The 22,627-nt window shown below is 57.9% G+C and overlaps 1 protein-coding gene across 1 annotated transcript in view; it reads right to left on the reverse strand.

Moving 5' to 3' along the window:
* The window catches only part of LOC122367042 (protein disabled-like), a 37,019-nt gene that overhangs the window by 939 nt on the left and 13,453 nt on the right, over positions 1 to 22,627 (reverse strand). The window contains exons 3-8 of the mRNA XM_043339816.1: positions 12,373 to 12,593; positions 6,265 to 6,408; positions 5,226 to 5,351; positions 4,312 to 4,476; positions 3,634 to 4,002; positions 722 to 3,344 (exon numbers count right to left, since the gene is read on the reverse strand). Coding sequence (XP_043195751.1) covers positions 726 to 3,344; positions 3,634 to 4,002; positions 4,312 to 4,476; positions 5,226 to 5,351; positions 6,265 to 6,408; positions 12,373 to 12,593 — 3,644 coding nt within the window. The 3' untranslated portion in view covers positions 722 to 725. The remainder of the gene's footprint in view (positions 1 to 721; positions 3,345 to 3,633; positions 4,003 to 4,311; positions 4,477 to 5,225; positions 5,352 to 6,264; positions 6,409 to 12,372; positions 12,594 to 22,627) is intronic.

A 22,627-nucleotide genomic window follows, 5' to 3' on the forward strand; every position in this document is an offset into this window, starting at 1 on the left:
ACAGCAGAACGTTTACTGCCTCCCACACGACCCTATCGGCCAATGCCAACATACGGGCGTCATGAGTGCATCCTGCCGCGTTGCAAAGGGGGAGACAGCATTTACTGAGAGTCAGACGCGGCGTTACTAGCGGTATTACTCGGGGCAGTGCAAGATCATCGAGTAACTGACCGCCTGTGATCCACAATCAGGGTACATTTGCAACTCAACTTATTTTGTCTCGTCGAACAGCTCGATTTGGCGAAAGAATCGCAATTTTCATGAACATATATATTTCTGATATTGCGGCAGAGTTACCAGTAAAGTAAAAGGCAACAACACAATATGTCATGCATGCACTTGTCATGTAAATGTAAACACTGATTGATGAACAATGTAACTGAACACTTAAAATTGATTCAAAGTGTACTCATTGACCACAAAAAATGTGAAAATCCCCGAGACAATCCGATTGTGATTGTGACCCACTCGCGATAAATATTTGCAATATCGTGCCATATTACAGCAGTGTTGTGACAGCAAAACCATGACTCGTCAATACACCACAGCATCACTTTTACTGACACAATGACACCTTACCGGCTACCGCAGACTTCCATTGCTCTGCCAGCCGAAAAGCGGCGTCGCAACCCACGCACACCTGAGCTCCTCCCTCCTTCCTCCCTGATTGACCTTCCCATGGACCCAATTCCACCCCTCCCCTCCTCACCCCCGCCCGTACCTGACTACTGCTGGTGCGCGTGTGTGGCGTTGAACTCGGACGCCCAGCTGCGCTCGAACGGATCTTGCTTGAACGGGTCGCTCTGAATGCCCTCCGGCGACTGGAAAAACTCGTCGTCGGCGAACGGATCGACGGCGGGCGCCGGGAAGGGCGCGGCCGCCGGCGCCGGCACCTCAGACGTCGTCGCCCACGGGTCGGTCGAGGTGAACGGATCGTCGACGACAGCCGGCGAGCGGCGTCGCTCTTCGAACGACACCTCGTCGGCCAGACTGCCGCGCTCCTCGGTCGCCGTCACAAAGTCGTTGTCGAACTGGCTGTGCTGAGTGTGGAGCGGCGCCGACCGGCGGACCGCCGGCGGGGGCTCGAACCGGTCGCCGTCGCCGCTCAGCCGGCCCCAGGCGGCCGCGTTGAACACGCCGGGGTCCGGGTCGGGCCGCGCTGGCTGCTCCCAGCTGGTCTCTGAGCCCGGTCCGGACTGGACCGACTGGGTCGACTGGACGGACTCGGCGCGCGGCCGTGGCCAGCCCGCAGAGGAGCCCACCGAGCGACCGCTGCCGCCACCGGGCCGCGGCCGCTCCCAGGCCGAGGCCGGAGCCGGCGCCTCCTCCTGAGGCCACTCGGCGCTAGAGCTGCTCGCCGCCGTCGCGCCGAATTCACAGTCAAACCGCGCGAAATCGGCAGCGGCCGGCTCACCCGACGCGCCAAAATCGTCGTCAAAGGTGTGTTTGTGACTGCTGAGCGCGGGAGACGGTCCGGCGCTCCACGGGTCCGCGCCGAGCGTGTCCGGCTCTGCCTCACTATCGTCCGAGGCGGGCGCGCTGCCGGCACTGGCCAGGTGCCTCTCACCAGTCAGTTCTGCCTCCAGCTCTCGGAACACAGCGTACTTGTCCTCTGGCTCGGGCGGTGGCGCGGCCGGCGGTGCCGGTGCCGGCGCAGGGGAGGTATGTCCCACGCCAGCCGACGGTTCGGGAAACTCACAGTGGAAGTCATCCGGCGAGTTGGGGGTATCCACCGGACTTCGCGGGAACTTGGCGTCGAACCGCGCGAACACGTCCTCATCAACCGTCTCGAGCAGCGGCGGCACCGGAGACGGCGTGGCTGCGGGAGACACGGCAGAGAGCGCATCCACCGGCCGCAGCGGCGCCGCCGGCGAGCGGACGGCCGCGCCGCGCTCCAGGTCCCGCCGGTGCAGCTGCGGGCTCTTGTAGATGGACACCTCCGGGCTGGAGATGGGAGAGAGCGACTTGAACTCCTCGCTGGGTGACTCCTCCTGCGACTCTTCCTCCGCCGGGGGAGGCGGTGGGGGTTCGGCGGGTGGCGCTGCCGACTCCAGGGTAGGCGCGGTGCCCGTGGCAGCCATGTGCGCCGCCAGTTCCATCACAGACATCTGGCCCAGCCGCTTCACGGAGATGTGCAGCTTGGCTGCCAGATCCACCAGACTCGTGCTCTGCAGCTGCTGCGGCAGGGTGTCGGCGGCGGCCGGCGGCTCGTCGGCGGCCGGGCCGGGAGCCGGCGCGGGCGCCCCCGACCTGCCGCGGTCCTTGGTGTGGCGATTGACGGGCGGTGGAGCCGGGTGCGGCGCCTCGCCAGTCTCGCCGACCAGCGGCGGCAAGGAGCTGAACCCGAGGCTGGCCGTCTCGCGTGCTGCCTTCCTGTGCACGGCGGCGCCGCCCAGACTGCTGGCGCGCGTCAGGTCCGGGTGTTCCCGGGACACGCGGGGGCGGCGCGCCGGCACCGGCAGCGGCGGCGACCCGGCCGCGCCCGCGTCCTGGGCCACCGGTGGCGGTACCGAGCCGGGCGGCGCCACGTCCCAGCGAGCCTCTGTGTGCGGCGGCCGCGGCGGCGGCTTCATCACCACATGCTGCGGCGCCTTCTTGGGCGGCAGCGGCGGCGGCTGGACGAGTGCCGGCCGCGGCGGCGGCTCGGGCGCCGGCTCGGCCGGCTCCGGTTCCGAGAGGGTCGTGTCCGATCCGTTGCTGGTCTGTTTGAGGTATCCGCGGCGCAGCAGCGCCGGGCTGCTGCTGCCGCTGCGGCTGGCCGCCGTGCGCGGCCGGCCCGGCGGCGGCGGCAGCGGCACCGGCGGCGGCGAGAACGCCGGCGGACTGTCGGCACGCACCGGCTCCGGCTCGCCGCCGGCCGCCGCCGCCGCCTCCGTCCGCAGAGAGTCAAAGTCAAACACCGAGAAATCCGTGCTGAAAGTCACTGCCGACGCGGCCGGCGGCTGCGCGGCCGCTGCCGCCACTGGCGCCGCCGCTATCGCACTCGAATGATCACCACTTTCCGCGAAGCTCGACTCGAATCCCTGGCTATTGCCGTTCACTGCCGTGGCAAAGTCATCACCGAACGAGTTCTCGGCTTTCCGGCGCTCCTCGCTCTCGTACAGCTCCATCAGAGTCTGTTTGTCGAGTGGCCGGCGGCCCTGCGGCCCGGGCGCCGGCGCAGGCGGCACTGGGGCCACCTCTCCTGCCAGGCCGTCCAGGCGCGGCTTGGGCTTCTTCAGGTCGGAGAAGAAGTCCTTTTTGTCGACATACGGCTTGGCCTTGCCGGAGCCGAGGGGGTCGAGGTCGGTGAACAGGTCGAACGGATCGACGGCCGGAGTGGGGTCCGGCTCCGTGTGACCGACCTGTGGGGAGGGCAGCACGGGGTCAGGCCAAGTCTTATTCACTTCACCAAACACAACCAACAAAATTACCATCACAAGATAAAAAAAAACTGAGTGAGATAATTAATTGTCACGACTAGTTATGAGGATTGAGGATGTCACATGCAAAATCACGATAGCATGGAACATGGGCCGCATGATGAATTCTGAGAAAATAGCAGCGACACTACCCATGCAACAGCTCGTAATCCGCTCTCTACTTCATTCCCAGCCCACTCCCAGCGCCCTGTATCCTCCCCCCTCTACTGACCGGTGCGTGCGCCGGGGTGCCGGTGGCGCTGGGCACGCTCGGCGGTGGCTGCGGCGTGCCGGCGCCGCGGCCAGACCCTGACGAGCTGTGGCGGCTCTTGGCCAGCGCCGGAGGCGGCGCGATGGCCACGGGCACTCCGCCCGAGCCGCTGCCACCCGAGCTGGTGGTTCGGCCGCGCCGGGACAGCAGCGGGGACGGTACGAATGAGTCTCCGAACGGGTCGGCAGCTGCCGCTGCTGCTGCTGCGGCTCGCACCGGTGCCGGAGAGCCGCGGGCGACCGCCGCCGGAGCGGGGTGGGCGGCGGCGGCGGGGGCGGGGGAGGGGGCGTGGGCGGCGGCGGGTTCCATCGGTGGCGACATGCGGTCCATCTGCCGACACAGCGGGATGTCAGTAAGACGGGGTGGGGCAGAGACATGGGATAGGATATTGGCGTAGCTTAATGAAGACTTAGTGTAGCTACGCTTTACTTAGAACAGCTGCGTATTAGTTGCGCCATACTAAGCCAAGCTATATACTGTAAACAAGTACAGCGTGACGTGATATCTTGACAGGCCAGAGCGCCCTTGTCTTGATTAAGCGACATTGTGGGAGCGCTACAATACCGTTGCTATCAAAACAGCCAATCCATGCAAACCACATCCACCCCCTCCCCTCACTCCCTGCTCGACGTTCCGTACCTGGCTAATGCCCTGCTCGATGTTCTCGATCTCCATCTGCAGGTCGAGTAGGTCCACACTGTGGCCCGAGTGTACCGACAGTCCAGAGACCGAGTCAGAGAGCGCCGACTTGCCCAGTGCCCACGTCGGGCCCGTCACGTGGCTGGTCGACTTGCCCGTGGAACTCTGTAACGAAGCGCGGACGCGAGAGGTCACTGGAGAGCGAGGAATCCAACGCTCGGGTATACTAACGCTAACGTTGTAACGCTAACGCTGCAACGCACACGCTAACGCAGTAACGCATACGCTAACGCAGTAACGACGCTAACTGGTATCTAACGGTGGATTAGAGACACCATCGGGAGATACTGGAGGCACTACGACCGATAGCGGTTCCGGCCGCGAACTGCCGGGCCGTAAACCGGCCGCGCCCACCCCTCGGCCGGGCGGCAGGTACCGCCGCGTCGTGCGCCGCGGCTCGGCCCGCCCGGAAGTGGAATGACTCAGCGCACATACGCCTCTGAGTCAGGCAAACGATCGCCGAGCCGCCGTCGACGGAAAGTTTCGACCGGGGGTTAGTCACGACCGGCACACCTGGGTCCTTAGGGCACGCCGAGAGCCGGCGCGGAGAGTCCCAAGGTGTCAGATTAAATACAACGCGTGACATACACCCGTTACTCGCGACCGGAAGATTGTAAGAGACACACCTCCGGAAAGACAGAACACACGGGGGAGGCAGAATCCGCCGGCGGCCAGACCTCACTCAGGCAGTAATAAAACAGCGGGAGGCACGTAATCGGGACAGTTTCCATACCGGCAACTCAGGCTCTCAGCCCCTCCTTCACGTCAGATAACCATGGTCCTCCGCCTCAGCCCTACCCCACACCATTCCAACAGCGCTGATCCTCACTTTCAAAAACAGCCCTGGCTCTTACCCGCGCTGAGGAGGTGGCGCCCGACTTTCGCTGCTGGTCCTCAGCTATTCGCTGCTTCTTCTTTTCCATCTCCTGCTTCTTCAGCTCGAACACGACTTGGAAGAGGTCGCGCATTGCCATGACAACCTGGGAACGGTGGTAGGATGTCAGTGGAACCGAGTGGGTTTGAGCGATACCCTGGCGTGAGACAGGCGATAAATCTGACGCGGAACGAGACGGCTTCCCTGATAAATGTCCAGGAGAGGGCCCAGGAAACCGGAATCGCAGTGACGGTAGAACAATTCCAATTCCAGGCCAGAAGTAATGAGAGACATATCATGGTTTAAGTGATGTGATAACATACATTTACTGGGTTGGAACGTAGTGTACCGAATGAGTAGGCAGCGCCTGATAACGCGCCGCACACTACTAGTTATATCTGGAGTGATCTCGACTGACACGTGCCGTCGCTGTGACCTCTAGTACCGGTACACTTTGTCAGGTACTTGAGAGGCCTCCTGTGCCGCCCCCCCCCCCCCCCCCCATCTACCGGAAGCCACTATCAGCAGTAAGAGCGGCGGCTCGGTGGCAGCCGGCGGACACTCCCAATACCACCCGATAGCTCCCTGTCCGGCCGTCGAGCCGGCTACTATCGCACCTATAAACCACACTGAACCGACCAACAAACGAGCAAAAAAACGCCGCCCTATCTGCGTTTACAGCTGTGTACGGACCACCCGAGTCAGCGCTCACTCGAGCGGGCCGAGACGGGCAGACGGACTGTCTGTGCTGTACAGACCGGGCTCAGAGACAAACAGATGGACTGTCTCTCGCGCAATCGCGCCGTGCAGGCACTTTGAAGCAATTCACATAACAAATCACATCAACCCAACACAGGTTCGAGCACTGCAATGCCATTGACGGTTGATATAAACACATCACGTATTTTATCACACCCAAACCCCTCAGCTGTAGCCGTTTCTGAGCTATCAGTTCCCGTGTCCTGCTTCATACCCGCAGCACAGGGCCGGTCTAGCCTCAGTCAGCATCCCACACCCACCTGTCCCGCGTCCTTCTCCGTTTTGACGCCGAAGAACTGGTGTCCCGTGTCCGGCGAGCCGAACACGTAGCCGAACGCCCGCTTGTCTGTCATGTCCTGGGCGATGAACGAGATCTTGTGCACCGGGTGGTGGTACAGGCAGTCCTGAGGGAAACAAAAACATCCGTCATGATCAACGATTGTACGCAAAGGTCAGTATGAGTCACGAAACGCCAAGTTCCCAAAATCATTTATCAGCGCCGCAAACGCCGACGGTCATAGAGTATTGATTTACATTTCGATGGTGTTGTGTATCGTGCAATGCAAACACATATTCATATATTTGCGACACATGGCGCCCAATTAGTTGCCCCACAAACACCGCCTGCAGGGTTCACCAAGGGTAGGACGGTGTATCGTTTCCCTTATTTGTTGCCGTCGGCCAGCCGCCCCGGTCACTACCCTTTCCGGCCAGAGGCGCGTCTGTGTTCCAGACACCCTGTCACGTCTGCCGCTGGCCTGGTGCGGTGACCAGACCGTCTCTAATGAGGCCGGCAATCAGCGCCGACCAGACGGGCTGGCCAGAAGGGCTGAACAGACGGTAGGGACGGACGGCACGCGCCAGACCGGTCAGCCACCGCCGACAGTGGCACACCGACTCCAGGGGGAGCCGGCAGAGACGGCACGGGGCCGATGCAACTGGATGGGAACATTGATCGTAAAGGCATGCTGCTTCTGGTGAGAACCAGTTGCTTTGGAGGGCCTTACCTAATTCGCCTTGTCAGCTATGCGATTAGTAAACAAGCAATGTCTAGTAAGCTCGCTGAAATACATCAAACTAGCGTATAAGATAAGCCAGAGTGTCATACCGTTTTATTTGCATGCTTTCCCAAAGAAAACATATCTTCCCTTGTGTAAAGCCGATTAGCGCGCTTAGTATTCCGATAAAAATTAATGACGTTAAGGCGATAGCAAGTTCAAAGTTTTGATGTCCGCAGTGAACGAGAGAGAACATTTTTACACGCTTAGGGCCACATTGGGAAGTCAGACGGAAGATTCGGCGATGCCTTGTAATGGGAAAACCCGCCCAAGCGTTGAATACGCCTCAAGGAAAGTTGGCAGTGCAATTCCCCCGAGTTATGGGCGCTGAAGTTTGCAGATGATGTGAAATTCAATGGGGGCTGCGCTGCGGTGGCCGGCGGGGGCAGACGGTCGCAGAACTGGCGCTCGGCAGACCCGGTGAGGCGAGGAGAGGAGAGGGTCGGGGGTCACTGGTTGGTCAAAAGAGCGGGCGAGATGAGGGTAGGGCGACTGGAGGACATTGGCTGGTCGCTATGCTGACCCGTCAGATGCGCAACTCGGGAGAGGCGGAGCGGGGACGCCCCGAGTTGTGAGAAGAGTTGTTTTCGGTACTGCAGCGCATTGAGTAGTTCCCGCCCGTGTCACTCACAGGCATTCAGCAGCGACAACCATACAGCAGCGGACGGATAGCATTACCGACAGCCGGCGGGAGTCAACAGGCAGCGCCACAGCAGTGGGGAAGCACCAGCGTCCAACCGGTGGCAGCGCGGCGCCCCAGTCCCGGGGAGGCCCGGTGGCAGCGGTCCGCCGGATCAGGCAGATACCGTAACACACCAATCCCCAAGGCACGCCAGTTTCCTGGCTATTCAATCTCGTACGCGCTTATATAACCTGATGACGGCAAAATCTAATCAGTGTAGATACAGCAGCTGAGTGGAATATCACAGGTGAGTGCCAGTCCGTCAAATTAGTCAGTTCATCTGGAAAATGCGATTATTTTCCCTCCCTGGCTATGATTACGGAGCGAGCGAAGCGAGCGGAGTCTTACGTAGAATAACGGAAATTTCTGAGTATGAGCGGCCGGCCGGCCGGCCGGCCGTGGTCACGCTTTTGCGAGGCTTATATCTCAGCAACCACTTGACCGATTTATATGCAGTAATTTTTGTGGGGTAGCTTTATTCCTTCTACCAAGTATTGGACTATTCCCGATGCATGTGGGTGACCCCTTATGCACGTGCCACGTGCAAAACGAAGAGGTGTCACTTTTGTAATTGTTGCAATATCTCGGTAACTACTTGGCCGATTGCGCTGAAAGTTGGCATGTAGGTAGGCACCCACTAGGCACTACATATCCATGTGCCAGAGTTGGGGTGCTGCTGCACGTGCGCACGTGCAGGGGTCGTTTCCAGATCTCGAGAACGGCTGGACCGATGGCGCTCAAATTTGGTACATGGTTAGGGATCGGTTAGTAGGGTGCCGTGCAAAAGTCAGTTGGGACCCATTTTGCACGTGCGCACGTGCAGGGTGCCGCTTCCAGATCACGAGAACGGCTGGGCCGATTGTGCTCAAATTTGGCACATCGCTAGAGACCGGTTAGTAGGGTGCCGTGCACAAGTCAGCTGGAGGTACCCCCTCGAAATTTCGCACGTGCAAGGCTCACCCTCTCGCTCGCTCCGTTAGTCGCCCCAAAAGGCGTTATACTGGTACGTAGAATAACGGAAATTTCTGAGTATGAGCGGCCGGCCGGCCGTGGTCACGCTTTTGCGAGGCTTATATCTCAGCAACCACTTGACCGATTTACATGCGGTAATTTTTGTGGGGTAGCTTCATTCCTTCTACCAAGTATTGGACTATTCCCGATGCATGTGGGTGACCCCTTATGCACGTGCCACGTGCAAAACGAAGAGGTGTCACTTTTGTAATTGTTGCAATATCTCGGTAACTACTTGGCCGATTGCGCTGAAAGTTGGCATGTAGGTAGGCACCCACTAGGCACTGCATATCCATGTGCCAGAGTTGGGGTGCTGCTGCACGTGCGCACGTGCAGGGGTCGTTTCCAGATCTCGAGAACGGCTGGACCGATGGCGCTCAAATTTGGTACATGGTTAGGGACCGGTTAGTAGAGTGCCGTGCAAAAGTCAGTTGGGACCCATTTTGCACGTGCGCACGTGCAGGGTGCCGCTTCCAGATCTCGAGAACGGCTGGGCCGATTGTGCTCAAATTTGGCACATCGCTAGAGACCGGTTAGTAGGGTGCCGTGCACAAGTCAGCTGGAGGTACCCCCTCGAAATTTCGCACGTGCAAGGCTCACCCGCTCGCTCGCTCCGTTAGTCGCCCCAAAAGGCGCTATACTGGTAATTATTACGGAGCGAGCGAAGCGAGCGTAGTCTTTCCTTAGATTAACTAACGGAAATTTCTGAGTATGAGCGGCCGGCCGGCCGGCCGGCCGTGGTCACGCTTTTGCGAGGCTTATATCTCAGCAACCACTTGACCGATTTACACGCGGTAATTTTTGTAGGGTAGCTTCATTCCTTCTACCAAGTATTGGACTATTCCCGATGCATGTAGGTGACCCCTTATGCACGTGCCACGTGCAAAACGAAGAGGTGTCACTTTTGTAATTGTTGCAATATCTCGGTAACTACTTGGCCGATTGCGCTGAAAGTTGGCATGTAGGTAGGCACCCACTAGGCAATGCATATCCATGTGCCAGAGTTGGGGTGCTGCTGCACGTGCGCACGTGCAGGGGTCGATTCCAGATCTCGAGAACGGCTGGACCGATTGCGCTCAAATTTGGTACACGGTTACGGAGCAGTAAGTAGGGTGCCATGCACAAGTCAGTTGGGACCCATTTTGCACGTGCGCACGTGCAGGGTGCCGCTTCCAGATCTCGAGAACGGCTGGGCCGATTGTGCTCAAATTCGGCACATCGCTAGAGACCGGTTAGTAGGGTGCCGTGCACAAGTCAGTTGGAGGTACCCCCTCGCAATTTCGCACGTGCAAGGCCCACCCTCTCGCTCGCTCCGTTAGTCGCCCCATAAGGCGTTTTACTGGTCTTATTAAATCCGGCTATTTCCCAGGAGAGTGCGTTGATCTTTGCAAACGTATAACATAGCAGCGCAGAGAGCGGCCTTTGATGTAGAGGTCGTCAGGGAAAGGTCACGACTTTTTCGTCAGACTGCTGCCGGAGCTCGGCCAGCACAAAACGCTCTGGAAATAACTAATGGAAACCAGCTGAAAACCAGCTGACGCCGGCCATTTCTGGGCTGCGCCGCGCCGCAATCTGCTCCCCTCCCCACCGAGCTGTCAGAGCTGAAGTGTGTCTGAGTAGCGCGGCGTCGGCTAGGAGCTCATGAGGTCTATCTTCGTCGCGCAGCCGGCCATATAGCTATAGACCTACGCTGCGCATGGCCCTGTTTACTATCTTAGTGGCCCACGGAGTAGCCACTACGATCATCATTCAGCCGAGAGTTTGCCCCTATCCTCTCACTACACTGATGGTGGAACATGTATTATCATTTTAAGCGCCATAAATCCTACGAAGCTCCCTGAGGACCTAATCATAGTAGCACTCCTGTCGTAGAAATGTCAAGAGGATAACATTTTACATAAACCGGAACTTTGACCGCATTTATCAACATGAACCTAGCCTGATGACCGTTCTTACCACAAGACATGTCCAAACCTTCGTCAATCACTTCGATTGTCTAATCTATCAACCCCGACACCCAAACCACAACACACGACCCACTCGCTCAGTCTGTCACCACTCATCTCTGCAGTCATTGTGAGGTGACCAAATCACGCTCAGTCCTCGGACACTTGGGTGCCCTATACGCTACCCTCGGTCATTCGTTACGTTCTCGAGCCAACAACGGTTTCGTATCCCGGATCTTAAATCATGTAAACCACCAACTCCGTACCTTCGGGGACATGCGTATTCCCGTTCTGCCAGTTACGAACCGACTCTTTCGTTACGTACCCCTTATCGTCTGTTACGTACGTCGAATCGCTCATCCCCCAGTAGGAGCCCTGTTACGCACCCCGGATCGCTCGTCCCTCAGCCCGCAAGTTACGTACCCCGGACCACTCGTCCCTCAGTAGGAGCCCTATTACGTACCCCGGATCGCTCGTCCCTCAGCCCGAAGTTACGTACCCAGGATCGCTCGTCCCTCAGTCGCAGGCCGTATGTTACGTCCTCCGGATCGTTCGTTACGTACCCCGGATCGCTCGTCCCTCAGTAGGAGCCCTGTTACGTACCCCGGATCGCTCGTCCCTCAGTAGGAGCCCTATTACGTACCCCGGATCGCTCGACCCTCAGTGGGAGTATTGTTACGTACCCCGGATCGCTCGTCCGTCGGTGGGAGTATTGTTACGTACCCCGAATCGCTCATCCCTCAGTAGGAGCCCTGTTACGTACCCCGGATCGCTCGTCCCTCAGTAGGAGCCCTGCTACGTACCCCGGATCGCTCGTCCCTCAGCCGGCCAGTTACGCACCCCGGATCGCTCGTCCCTCAGCCCGCCAGTTACGTACCCCGGACCGCTCGTCCCTCAGTAGGAGCCCTATTACGTACCCCGGATCGCTCGTCCCTCAGCCCGAAGTTACGTACCCAGGATCGCTCGTCCCTCAGTCGCAGGCCGTATGTTACGTCCTCCGGATCGTTCGTTACGTACCCCGGATCGCTCGTCCCTCAGTAGGAGCCCTGTTACGTACCCCGGATCGCTCGTCCCTCAGTAGGAGCCCTATTACGTACCCCGGATCGCTCGACCCTCAGTGGGAGTATTGTTACGTACCCCGGATCGCTCGTCCGTCGGTGGGAGTATTGTTACGTACCCCGAATCGCTCATCCCTCAGTAGGAGCCCTGTTACGTACCCCGGATCGCTCGTCCCTCAGTAGGAGCCCTGCTACGTACCCCGGATCGCTCGTCCCTCAGCCGGCCAGTTACGCACCCCGGATCGCTCGTCCCTCAGCCCGCCAGTTACGTACCCCGGACCGCTCGTCCCTCAGTAGGAGCCCTATTACGTACCCCGGATCGCTCGTCCCTCAGCCCGAAGTTACGTACCCAGGATCGCTCGTCCCTCAGTCGCAGGCCGTATGTTACGTCCTCCGGATCGTTCGTTACGTACCCCGGATCGCTCGTCCCTCAGTAGGAGCCCTGTTACGTACCCCGGATCGCTCGTCCCTCAGTAGGAGCCCTATTACGTACCCCGGATCGCTCGACCCTCAGTGGGAGTATTGTTACGTACCCCGGATCGCTCGTCCGTCGGTGGGAGTATTGTTACGTACCCCGGATCGCTCATCCCTCAGTAGGAGCCCTGTTACGTACCCCGGATCGCTCGTCCCTCAGCCGGAGGCCGTCGATGCTGACGCTGATGACGATCCTCTGCTTGTGTTCGCCGGCCGCGCGGATGGCCATCTTCAGTTCGGCCAGCGCGTCCTGACACATGCGGTCGCCGCGCGCCTCACCCACGGCCAGCACACCGATCAGCTTGCCCTTGAAGGTGACGCCCTGGCCCTGGAAACGGCGCGGGTCGTACCGCTCCCGGTCTGAAACAGAAAGAAGGCACGGTCAGAACGGGCCACGTAGAGTCAGACTGAGATACGTGGTCAAATACAGTCAGTGAGGGCCATGGGGGGGGGGGGGGGGGCAGAGAGCCATCGATGATTATAAGAGGCTACAAAGGACCAGACAGGGTCACATAGTCCACATTTTGTGACATGTAAGTTATACCATGTAATGGAATACTGAGGGTCAAAGGGTACGGTTGGATAGGATTGCAGATATACGAGTATCCAGAGGATTAGACAGATTGAAGTGTACCAGGGTTCAATCCAGAACAAGTCACAGAGCGAGAGGGTTAGAATAGGTGAATGACAGATTGTAAGCAGATCCTACCAGAAAGGTGGTCGGTAGTGGTACGATGGACGAAACCCAAACGAAAATGAATTAGTGCAGCACCAGCAAATGATGCCATGGCAATCCGGCTCAGCTCACTGGTCCCAGTGTCACGCGGATGGCACCTGATCTTCCCGTCGCTCACAGGTGGCGCAGTGACCTTTGGCCGTCACCCATATGGTTTTCCGTTTCAGACAGGATACACGCTTTCCTGAGAGCGTTGTTTGTGCGCCATATGAGCGACCCCGCTTCTGTGAAGTCGATTCAAACCCGACCAGTAAGGTCACAAAGAGCGCGGACACCGCCGGGCGCCGACGTCGGCGGTCGAACCGGTCGAACGGATTCGGTCGAACCGGTCGAACGGATTCGGTCGAACCGACTTGTCACGGTTACGGCGAACCGACCGTCGGGCGGTGTTTGGCCAAACAGGCGGCTCGCCATCCTCGGGCTCTCGGCAGCGCCGCTTCGGGGAAGCACAGCGCGCCCCGCCCACACGCTGTTTGTATAACGAGGGTCGAGCGGCGTCGGACGTCACTGCCGGCGCCGGCTGTCGGCTGCAGCGATCGCTGAGGGGTGACCGATGACGCCCCTCTGTTAGCTTGACAGGGCGGTGTTGAAAAGGCGGCACGTCCAGTCCGGATCGTCTCCGTCCGATGGACGAGTGCCGGTGACAGAGCTGACGAGATTAACAGAAGGATGGTCAGATTGGCCGACACTCGTCACGGACGGACCGAGTATAAAGGAACGTAGAAGGCGGACGGACGGCAGACGGACGGACGGAACCAAACCACTGGGACAAATATACCGCTCTGACAAAGCCTCTCAGTCGAACACATCGCACGTGATCGCGTGGCTGCTGACCGCAGACGGTACATCAGCCTGGCCGGAGCAGCTCCGGCCGCGGAAAACCGCCGCAGCATACCAAACCGGGTGCTCTACCCTTCAATCACGAAACCGGCGCAATCACTTCCAGCAGACAGACTAACCGCACAGGCTTATTTTGCGGCTCAGAGAACGGCGGCGTAGTTGCTAATGCAGTTACATTTATTGCAGATAGTATGCTATAAAATACTGGTTGGCGCTATAATCCACCTCACGGGACGAGCAGCTATAATCCAACGAACCGACTCTCCCCAAATCCACCGTCGGGAAAGTGCGTGGATAAAGATGACACCTGTCAGCGCGGCGCCCACCTACCGGTCATCTGTTGCGGTGGTGGTTCCTCGTCATCCATGGTAACACCATAAACACTACACCACAGCAGCACCACACCACCTCCAGCACCGCGACACCATGCCACACTGGCGCCGGCGGCGGCCCTCCCACCTATATGTATCGTCCCCCTATGCAGATGGTGGGGGCGCGGGTGGATCCGGGCCGCCTCCGGGAGCGAGCACGGCTCCCGGTGCCGGAGACGACTGCGCCGCCCGGATCCACCCACCCCCGCCGCCGCCCGGACCGGCAGGGCGACCTTGCAGGCGGCATGTCGGCCGCCGTAGGCTCGGGGAGGCCCCGGCGCCGTCCGCCGGGCGCGCCGGAACCCGGCCCCTCGCCGGCGCGCCCGGCACGTGATGCATTATGGATCAGCGCCCGGTGCCAGTCCGGGCCGTCCGGGAGCGAGTCTGTCGCCGGGAGGTCGTGATCAACTCGGCCCAGTGACGAGCCGACGCCGCCGGCCGCAGATCCGTCACCAACCGGCTGCGTCTCGTGCGACCGCCGCAGAGAAAACATCCGGCGCCGCGCGGCAGATGGGTGACAGCGGTGGCGAGTGACGCCTCCCCCAGGGCGGCCGTGCTGCCAGAGCCAACAGCCCTGACAGATCGCGGGAGTCGTGCCTCCTCGGGCTGGGTAGGAGGGGAGCGTGGGGGTGGGGGTGGACAGCGCGCGGGATGGGATCCGGAGAGCGATACGCGAGAGATCAATACAGCACAGATCGGCGCGGAGTCTCAGGTGGCAGACGCAGCCCACACCATTACTCCGAGCTGAAAGCTCCAGATGATGAAGAGTGGATAGATAGTATGGATCCAATCACCCGGCAAATAACACCGGGAAGGTGTGGGTGGCACGCAGCTCCGCTATTTCCAATGAATATTGCTTCTACAAATCGATACATCCATCGTATGCATTCGCATTTCGCATATCTCCATTGACCAGAATGGCTAACAAGGGTATTTTCTTAGCCTCTACTTCTAGCCACAGCCTCTACTTCTAACTTGGTGAGGCCACGATTTCAGACTGTGGATATTCTGGTCGCGGTTAAAAATCTCAATCACCGTCGTCTCCAAAACCGTCCGTCGCGGTGATTTGGTAGCCTGGTGACCCGGCCGGCGTCCCAGGGGTCCTCTCCACCCGTCTGGCCGGGGCAGACGGTCCCATTGAGACCCTTTATCACCGGGAGGACGGCGTGGACAGAATCGCGGCACGGCATAGCCGGGAGGCAGCTGTGGGCTGCGGTAGCTCACAGGGGCGAGCAGGGCTGCGGAGTCGGAGTCGGAGTCGGAGTCGGTCGGAGTCGACAGTTGTGACCGGAGTCGGAGTCGGAGTCGGAGTCGATTTTAGAAACCCGAGCCGGAGTCGGAGTCGGAGTCACCGAAAATCTGTCGACTCCGCAGCCCTGCTAGGTCTGCGGAGTTGGAGTCGGGAGTTGGAGTCGGTCGGAGTCGACAATTCTGCCCGGAGTCGGAGTCGGAGTCGGAGCTGGTTTTTGAAAGCCGGAGTCGGAGTCGGAGTCGGAGTCGCCGAAAATCCATCGACTCCGCAGCCCTGGGGGCGAGTCACGGCCACGTCACAGCCCACAGGCCAAAAATGCTGAGACTGAGGTTATACACATTGCTAATGAACATTGACCACATGGTGCCCATGGACCAGCAGGTGCCAGCTGTGTCACAGACACCACTGGGACACTTCAGTGTCACTTCTAGGTGTCACCAGTGTCCGAAGGGTGTCGATCGTGTCGGGGGTGTCAGCTCGTGTCAAAGGTGTCGGCCCATGTCACGGGTGTCACTCATCTGGAGGGTGTCTCCAGTGACTTCAGCCTGTCAGCCTGCAGCCCGCACCCATCAGACGGGTGCCGTCCAGCATTGGTCTGACGGTCCATTACTTAGTGAGACGGCGGCCCGCCCTGTCTGGCCGCCCGCTCGGACAGACGCTGGGATCCAGAGCCGCGCGCGTCCTGCGAGCCTCCGCCGCCCAGTCAGCAACACCTACATACTGAACAGAGCAGGGTTCCAGGCGCCGGCCAGTGCATTATTACGGCTGGGAGGTAACGATATTGCATTCCGGTCGTCGAGCAACATGAGAGGAGATCAAAAGCTGTTAGTTACGCTGGATGGCTGCCTGTATAACGATAAGCGTGGGCGTTGGGCGGAGACGAAATTAATTGTAATAATACCTTTATTTGTTTATAATCAATGTATTTAAAAACGATACACATTTTTTGTTATTTCCTTGCATGACAGGGAAGTTCAATAGTACTTTCCATGGAGTACTGGCAATCGACTGGCATGCAGTGCGACATTCGCCACGGTTTATCGCCTGTTCTCATAACCGGAGGCCGGCCCACAACGAGCTGAATGAGCCTCAGTGGAAGCGTCACCACCGGTCCCAGCGGACATGAGCGTTCAGTGGCGCCCATCCGCTCGTCCATGTTCTAACACACCGGCCCCAGTGCGACGAGCATGAGCGTTCAGCCAGGCGATGCAGTGTGAACAGTGTTCATCCGCTCAGTCCTGGGCCACCGGGGCTCAGTCGGCGGACATGGGGCGAGTGTTCACTGTTCAGCCGGACGGTGTGAGCGTTGTTAGTCCGCTCACCCCTGTCCTGCCCCCACCGGGGCCGGTTAACTACTGCCTGGCACCGTTGCGCAGTTTATTGTGACGCAGTGCCGCGTACGATACCGTGATACCGCACTGACCGGCCGACCGACCGGCCGGCGGCAGGCCGCACCTGCCGCTCGCCTTACCGTGGCCCGAGCTCCAACCTGCTCACGCAAGCCCGCAAACATCCACAGCCCCGCAGTGGCTCCACTCGCTCCGTTCTCCAGTAAACCACCTCCGTGGCGAGTCAGCCATTCAGCGGTCACTGCGGCTCCGTGGTCACGTAATACCCACCGGGAATACGGCCCAGAATAGAAACACGTTCCGCCGCTGACCGTTCATCCTGAGCCTATAGTCTCCGGCTTACCGGATGCTCAACGCCGTGCTGGAATGGCGAGCAGGAAAAACCGTTTGAGGAAGTAGTTTGAAGCTATAATCATGTGGTTTTCAGATAAAGCTATGCCGAAGTTTGCGCTTCCTAGTTCCTTCATGCACCATGACCCTCTAGTCACGTGGCCTAACATACGTCATGCGTGACCCCCAACTCACGTGACTCAACAAACATCCTGACCTCTCCAGTCACGTGACCCAAGTCCCAACATCTATGATCACCGGATCACGTGACCCAACATCTACCGCGGTCTTCCTGTCACGTGATCCCACCCAACAGCCACCGTGACCTCTCCAATCACGTGACCCAACACATGACATTCCAGTCACGTGACCCGACACCCACCATGACCTCTCATGTCACGTGACCAGCACCGACCCCGCCTCAGCCACCACGTGGTGGGCCGTGCCGCGGACCCCATCGGACCGCCAGCCGCTGGATCAATCACGACGACCCATCCATTTTGCAGAGGGGTTCCCGGAGGGCCAGCCCGGGGCAGGAAGGGGAGGGATGGGCCCATTGCACGGCAACAGCTGCCGAGAGACGGCCGGCAGCACTGCTGGACCGCGGGACCAGTGACGGTCTGCTGTGGGTCTGATGGTCTGATGGTCCGGAGGTCCGGTGGTGGTCTGGTCCAGAGACGGCACGGTATTGATCTAACAGCGATAGACGGCGGTCCTCATTGTTCCCTCAAAGGCCCGAGGCTCGCAGGTTGCGGATACGAATATGATCAGTGATCACTTGTTTACCAGTGTTGGCGTCTGACCGCGCCCCGGGTTAAAACCGTCACGTCCTGTATCAGCCAGAGGTGTCAAAGGCCAACCGGTAATCACCGGTGCTCGTGTGACGCGTACGGCGTATGACGTCACTTCCGGCCGCCGCCCGGGTCGACGTGACTCTCCAGTCCCAGCAAACTTCAGTCGTCAGTCGCCAGTCAAAGAGCTGTCAGCGTCGGCCGGTCCGCAGCCGAGCTCCGTCAGCTCCGACTGAAAACTACCCAGCTGTCTGCGCGACGCCTAATATTAGCAGACGCCGGTGCCAAATAGACTTCTTGCATCAGCCGCAAGGACGGCGAGGCGGCGCGGAGGCGGCGGCTGCGCCGCAAACATGTTTGCGCTGCCGCCACCGAAATGCGCGCGCAAACGTGCGTCCGCCGGAGGGGCGTGTTTTTGCCGTTTGTCCTCCTCTCGACGTGAGTCAATAGGCGGCGCCGCGCCGGCTGATACGCGAAGATAGTGGAGGACGGCCGCCGCACGATCAAGGACCTCGGGTCTTACATCGGCAGTCGAGACATACACAATCGGTCGACCTAGCATGTCCGATCAGAGGACTTGGACACTCCTATACACACATACAGTCAGTCGATCGCCTCCCCCCTCCCCCTCCATTTGAGTGGTTTGTTTGCCGGGAGGGGAGGAGTAGCTGAGAGCCGCAGTCAACCAGGAGAGCTTGGGCCACTACCGACCGGCCGGCTGACTAAGCAGCGAGAGCGACCAGGGTCAGAGGCTCTCTACGACCAGCCAGCGTTCACTCCGCCGTGCTACTCATCTCCGCCGGAAAGTGGACAGGCCGACAGACGGACCACGGACCGTGGCGCTGGCCCGTCCCTACCGGAAACACTCTAACACAGCCATCCGGTGGCCAGGGTGTGGGCCAGGCCTGGGTCTGCCCGCCAGTATGGGTCTTCCCACCCGATTGGGTTGGACAGCCTATCTGGGTCTGCCAGGTCAGCCCATTTGAGTCTTTCAACTCGTCTACGTCTATTCTGATGTTCCTGATGTTCGTGGTAGAGTTTCTGATGAATGTGAGCGCTCATCTCTCCGTCGGGAGTGGTCGGTCGGCCTGTGCCGATGAGGGTGAACTGACCCTGACACCTGACTTTGCTGTGGTAACCGGCGGTCGGCCGAGCCACCGACATTTAAAGGTATTATCAGGGTTTTTTCCGAAATTTCGGAGTTACTCAGTGAAACGTGTAGAAGAAGGTGGCTGAGGCCCCAATCCGAAGTCATTCGTCTCAAAATTGCCTAATTTCCAAATGGTGGGCCTCCAAAGTTGATCCGTCTGCCAGCCAGTACCTGGAGGAGGCAGTACCAAGTACTCGGATACATTTCCCTATAAGTCCATAGGCTTAACACTAGCTAGAGACTTCTAGAGATATTTTTTATGCCAGATAAGGCCGTCGCATACCAGATAAGGCCGCAACGGCCGTTCAACGTTACGTGGGGAAATGGGAGAAATCTAAAGACTTTTTTTCTCTGACGTCTCCAGTCCAATATCTCTAGCGCAACTGGCAAGCGTTGTTAGCATTGGCTCGTGTCGTCGTAAATAAGATTTGTTTGACGGATATTCCGTAAGTTGAGTGTGTTGTTGTAATTTCTGAGGCTGTATGAGTTGGACGGAATGGCGCCATCCCGCCATGTGCGAAATCTGTGCGAAACAAAGCTGTTCCTATTCATATTTGAATGTTCAAAACTTGTGGGCTTTGTAGTGTAGCCAGTGCGTGTAGCTTCTAGATATCCTGTGGGTTATCAAAATAATTAAAAAATTATGTTGTGTGCTTTCAAACTAAGCTCATCCCGAGTGTAATTCAAGCATGTCTTAGTTCAAGCAATTAAACTTGAAAGTGATATAGCTCCAGCAATGAAGAAGCTTGGATGGAACGTTGAACCAAAGTTACCTATCATTTGTAATGTTAATGCTAAGTGCTGAACATTACCAATAATTTGAGACATCCGTTGTAAGATGTATGACGCAGATCAACTTTGATCAAGTGAAGAAAATAGATTTCAGATGAAATAATGTCAATGTTCAAGGCTGAGCGACTGGCAGATTTCGGAGTGAGCACGAGTGGCCTTGAGACATTCTGTTTCTGTAGGTACTCAAAATAAATAAATTATCATGTTGTGTGCTTTGAGGTTAAGTGTTATTGGTGGTGCTTCATGGTTGTGCTTTGTTGTTGGTGTATGGGCATATTTTGAGCACATTGCAGCATGATATTGGTGGTGTGTAAAGCAACTGATCTCCGCAGACTTTGCACTTACTTGCAAAGCCTGCGGACTGACTTTGCAGACTGGCTGACAATGAGCAATGCATTGCTGACTGATATCATTTATTCTGTGTTTGTAGCACAAAGTACAGAAGTGGCACATACATTGTTACTTTGAAAACCTGATGTGAATTTGATGTGGAAAATTGGTGGCTGACGTTGAGTCCTTACGTATTGTGAGTAGTGTACAGCTGGTGCATTGAGCACAGACTTGAGACCAGTGACGTTTGTATCAGTAGACTGTGTTTGAGTCTACTTGCAAAAAAAAAACAAGTGTGTCGCCTGCTATACTACTACCCTTATATGACCTTGGTTTGAGTGTGGTGACCGAGTAAGCTGGTGTGTATAGCCATGCAATAAGTGTTTTGAAATATATTTTTGGGACAGTATTGAAATGGTGTGTTTTGGCCATCTGGCATGGATGATGGAAAGCCACTAACTCAACTTCAGGAACGCTTCTTCATTATGCTCATCTAAGGCACAATCATCTATTTTCTCTTCGCAAGGATTGATTACTAATTCACTGTCAATTATACCTGGTCCAGAAGGTTTCGCTGGGCCACACGGTTCATACAGATTCATCCACACTCCACAGTGCTCAGCAGTGCATGTTTTCAGATTTTAACAGACTGTAATTGTTTCTGTATGTACATATGCATCATGCAAGGGTACAACAGATGCGGTATTTGGTAAGCAGTTGGCAGCAAGGTGGTGTTTGTACTTATTGGCAGAACCAGTTGAGCAGGACTAAAACTATCCTAGTTTCTCTCCAATTTACTCAGATCCGTCTCAACACATTGAACATATTGAAAGCGTCCATCCATGAAGATGTCTGCATGTATACTCATTTCCGAGAAGGCACGCTCGTCGCTCATCCATTGCCGAGCAGGCACGTGCGTGCCCATCACCGGCGCGCATTAGCGCGCGTCCATGGCTGGGGCGCACGCGCGCGGCCATGGCCGGCATGCACGCGCGCGCGCCCATCGTCGGCACGCAAGCGCGCGCGCGTCCATAGCCGGCGCGCGCGCGTCCATAGCCGGCGCGCGCGCGTCCATAGCCGGCGCGCGCGCCGCGTCCTTACCCGGCGAGAACGCCGCGTCCGTACCCGGCGCGCACCCGTGCGCGTCCACAGCCGGCACTGACAGACCCTGACCGACGGGCGTGCTGCCGTCGGCGGTCCTGACAGATGGGCGGCGGGCCCGGCTCCCGCAGCTCCGGCAGCGGGCGGCAGCCATGGTCGGCATACACGCGCGCGCGCGCCCATCGTCGGTACGCAAGCGCGCGCGCGCGCCCATCGTCGGCACGCAAGCGCGCGCGCGTCCATAGCCGGCGCGCACCCGTACCTGGCGCGCACCCGCGCGCGTCCGTACCCGGCCCGCACCCGCGCGCGTCCACTGCCGGCACTGACAGACCCTGACAGACGGGCGTGCTGCCGTCGGCGGTCCTGACAGATGGGCGGCGGGCCCGACTCCCGCAGCTCCGGCAGCGGGCGGCAGCTCCGGTGACTGTTCCGGCAGCTCCGGCAGCGAGCGGCGTCTCCGGCAGCGCTCAGCAGCGGCGCCAAGCAGCAGCAGCGGCTGAGCCAACAGGCGGCCGCGGAGTCACGCCCCCCCGGCCCCCCATTGCACATTGTTCGTCCATGGAGATGTCTGCAAGCACGACCATTGTTGAGAAGGCACGTGCATCCATGGCTGAGCACTGAGCAGGCACGTGCGACCCCTTTGCACATTGTTCATCCATACATATCAATATAATTTACCTTATTGATTAGTGTGAGTCTTGCAAAATCTTAAACTCAGAAATACCACAAGGCAGGCTGCCTGGGTGAGTTGCTGATATGAACATAATGAACATTATACATTAGTGCAGTACCTATAAGTATCCATGCTGTGTGAAGGACTTGGCCCTCACGTTCATTCGTTTGGTGATTGCACATGGTGGCATTCATACCAATTGTTCTCCCTAACCCTTCTTACAACTTCGACTAGCAAGTAGAAGCTGGCAAAATGCAAGGAGCTTACAAAGCATGCTTATATGTAGATAACTGAGGATGATTCTCTCAATTGAAGCATGATCCACACTCAGCAGCTTCTTCTGTTCTGTTCCACAAACTAAAACTGAAATGACTCAATTTTCCTCAAAATATATTCATTTATCACTCATAAACAACAAAAATATACATTAAGTAGGTACCAGGGCAATAAAAAACATACAAGTTACATATTTTTTCATGTACAGTCCTTTCACAGCAACAATATGTAGAAACGCGCCAAGACGTTCACGGAGAGCCCACCCATAACAAACTATAGTTGAAGCCGGGGCTCTGCTGCAGCAGCAGGGGTGACGTACAGGGCACAGAGGTCATGTCATATCATGTTGTACAACCTGTTGTTCGAAAAAACAGATCAACATTGATTTTGAAAAACTGTACCG

The sequence above is a fragment of the Amphibalanus amphitrite genome, unplaced genomic scaffold (assembly GCF_019059575.1).
Source record: "Amphibalanus amphitrite isolate SeventyFive unplaced genomic scaffold, NRLGWU_Aamphi_draft 000030F_arrow, whole genome shotgun sequence".
In the NCBI taxonomy this organism is placed as follows: domain Eukaryota; kingdom Metazoa; phylum Arthropoda; class Thecostraca; order Balanomorpha; family Balanidae; genus Amphibalanus; species Amphibalanus amphitrite.